Source organism: Cynoglossus semilaevis, chromosome 4 (genome assembly GCF_000523025.1).
Source record: "Cynoglossus semilaevis isolate Cse_v1.0 chromosome 4, Cse_v1.0, whole genome shotgun sequence".
NCBI lineage: Eukaryota > Metazoa > Chordata > Actinopteri > Pleuronectiformes > Cynoglossidae > Cynoglossus > Cynoglossus semilaevis.
In genome coordinates, this window is record NC_024310.1 from 19,029,666 (window position 1) to 19,032,811 (window position 3,146).

The 3,146-nt window shown below is 40.9% G+C and overlaps 1 protein-coding gene across 1 annotated transcript in view; it reads right to left on the minus strand.

Moving 5' to 3' along the window:
* Positions 1–3,053, minus strand: part of rab38a (RAB38a, member RAS oncogene family) — a 6,655-nt gene extending 3,602 nt beyond the window's left edge. The window contains 3 exon segments of the mRNA XM_008309823.3: positions 28–247; positions 249–303; positions 2,516–3,053. Of these exon segments, the coding sequence (XP_008308045.2) occupies positions 28–247; positions 249–303; positions 2,516–2,720 (480 nt within the window). The 5' untranslated portion in view covers positions 2,721–3,053.
* Between the last annotated feature and the right edge of the window lie 93 nt (positions 3,054–3,146).

Below are 3,146 nucleotides of genomic sequence, written 5' to 3' on the forward strand. Positions count from 1 at the left end.
TGTGTGTGTGTGTGTGTAAGCCCTCACCTTTGCCGATGTCTCGAACCATCCCACGAAGCCGTTCTCCTGGCAGAACTGCTCCATCTTAATTCCGTTATTCGTGAGCACGTCCCGACCTTGGTCACATTTGTTCGCCAAAAGCACGGTGGCTATGTGTTTCCCATTGGCAAGTGTCAGTTTGGAATCCAAGTCCTCCTTCCATTTGGTCACAGCCTCGAAAGAGGCGGGCCCCGTGACGGCCAAGACGAGCGCCCATGGCCTCCCGGTAGTACACGCGGGTCATGTTGCCGAACCTCTCCTGACCTGGAAGGCACACGCACGCACACAAACACACACAAACATTACACACTGATTTTTACTTCACCCACCAGTTCTAGTTCCTACGTTACTTGCGGAGCAAGCAACAGCTCGTGGCAAATACATTTTTTTTTTACACAGCATAAAAGCCAACAGTCGCTCGTTCAAAAGGAATACTAAAACAGAAGGGAGTCATTTCCGTGACAGTTATTCCTCTTCATCTTCCTCTTCATCTTTTGCTTTGTACAAAAAGCGGAGCTTCATGAAGACATTAACATATAATAATGTCACAAAATAATACATATCGCAAGGGATGTCGTTCATGTTAATACCCATTATAACAGGGGTCCATCAGAAATGAACCCTAGCGGTTCCTGCTGGTACTGCAGGGAGGACTTGCTTTTAAATACATGCATTTAAATATACATTCCCATGAAATCAACATATTGTTGCAAGTTAGAGGCTGGAAATAAATAGATAAAAAATAACAAATTTAAATGACATACAGTATAGTAAACCATTATAAATATGCCCCTCATTTTGAAGGTCCTTGGCCTGAAAGATGCCCAATTTGTTGCGTCATAAAATGTTATTCTATACCAAATGAAAGTTAGTTTCTGACTTTCAGAGTAAGTTTTTTTGGGGCATTACATATTAATATATAATAAAGAGCATTTTAAATCCACATATAATTAAGTTGTATATTGTATATATTTGTATTTTGTTAGTGAAGAAGTGAAAAGTTATATTTGTTTGACTGTTTGAAGAGCTCACGAAGACTAATGTGCTATTATCAGACTATTTATACATAAATACATGTATGTATGTATATATATTTATATATTTATAGGTATATTTCTCAATCAGTCTCGTGTTCTCAGGCCACTGTGACACTGTAGGCCACGGGAAAAAAAGCGGACAGAAATAGAACGGGGGGCCAGGGTCAAAGAAAAAAGGAGTAATTTATCAATTCGGTGACATGGGAAAAGCTGTCTCCAAATATATTTCCAAAAGTAGAGGATACTGGTAGATATGTTGAATTACAACATGTATTTACCACACTTATATTTTGTGATTGCTATGAACCAATCGTAAGAATGCACGTCACTTTAGGTGCAGGCCGATGGTTGGAGTACTTACTGTACGAGACCCGTGGTGCTATTTTCCAGGAGGGAGGGTAGAGGCAGTTGGTCGGGGAAGGGGGGCGGGGGGGTTGGTAGTCACTCTCACATCACAATAGAATCTTTTTTTTTTTTTTCTGCATACAAGGGCTTGGAACTCAAATCTGCCTCACATGAGGTCGGAACACATGACTGTTTCGCATTTACTGCAAAGGGAGTACAGGAGGGGAGAGAGCAGCAGGTCATCGAATTCCTCTAAACCTCAGCCGACACTCATGTGAGACCAGGCCGCTGTAGCTGCTAGATTTGTTGTCATATATTACATGGATGACAAATCGTGCTAGATTTGTTATTTGTCATATATTACATGGATGACAAATCCTTTTTGGCTTTGAGTTAACTTTATCAATTGTCAAATTATTTAATGGCCAAGTTTTTTTTAACCATAGGTCTACTACTACTAATAGTCTGAAGCCATTGGTTGTTGATGTGGTGTTGTTAAGATCATGAGGTATTTTCATATCAGATCATGATATATGTCAGATTACGGCAGAAGCCATATGCTATTGGTCCTCATGATTTCAAGTTAAAAACAAACTGAATGAACTAATCGATAAAGAAAATATATATTGATTCAGTTAATTCACAAATATATGCTATATATAACAGTACATGCCCATATTATCTGTTAGTAGTGTATCCCCTGGGGAGTATGTCATTGCGTTAATGTGTAACCAAACTCGGCTAAGCCAATCATTTTTTATGCGTCAGTCGGTGCATCCTGGGAATGTTGTATTTGACATAATAATGTTTGACATATTGTCTGTATCTCAAAGTGAAAAACTGAAAAGACAAAGAAATATTTTATCTCCATAATTTTCGGAGCTTCAAACATTAGTTTGTGTCTTGGCAAAAGAACGGAAAGAAAACGACAAACAAAATAAATCAACTGTAATTTCAGACACTTTTTTTTTTTCTCGAAACTTGAAATGGTCGAAACACGCAACATAATAAGTCGCGAAACCTTGTTTGATTTAAATGCCCTCCGCTGCACGGTCGTGTTCCGACGCGAACCGTGCGTAAAAGTTGGTCTGTACCTGCGATGTCCCACAGCTGGAGGCGCACGGTCTCCTGGTCCCAGTTGAGGACCTTGAGGGCGAAGTCCACCCCGATGGTGGCTCTGTAGTTGGGGCTGAAGTTGTGGTGGACATAGCGCTTGATGATGCTGGTCTTCCCGACCCCGAGGTCACCTATGACGAGGATCTTATAGAGATGTTCCTTGTGGTGATGGTTGTTCTGCATGGCGAGCGTGGAGGGCGGCAGCTGAGCATGAATCCACCGTAAGAGAGAGGAGAAAAGAGGGGGATAAAAGAGGAGACACGGAGGAGAGAGGAGAGAGCTGCCGGAGTAATATTAAGGAGGGGAAGAATGTGGAGGAGGAGAGGGAGGTACGCCCTGGTCCTCAGAGGGAAAAAAAGTGGATCACACAGACGTCTGGACCTTGTGACTCCCTCAAGGCTGCTGGGAGAACTGTACACAAAGTAGGAAAGGAAGGAAAGGAAGGAATGAAGCCAGGGAGTTAGAATGAAACGACACATTTAATTACAGTCCATGTATTCTTTCAAATCCTTTCCTTTTGAAAGTCTTTTTTTTTTTATAATTTTTTTAACACATTTCTTGACTAATGTCAACTTAGGAGTTTTTGTTAATGACTGAATTAAAAATATA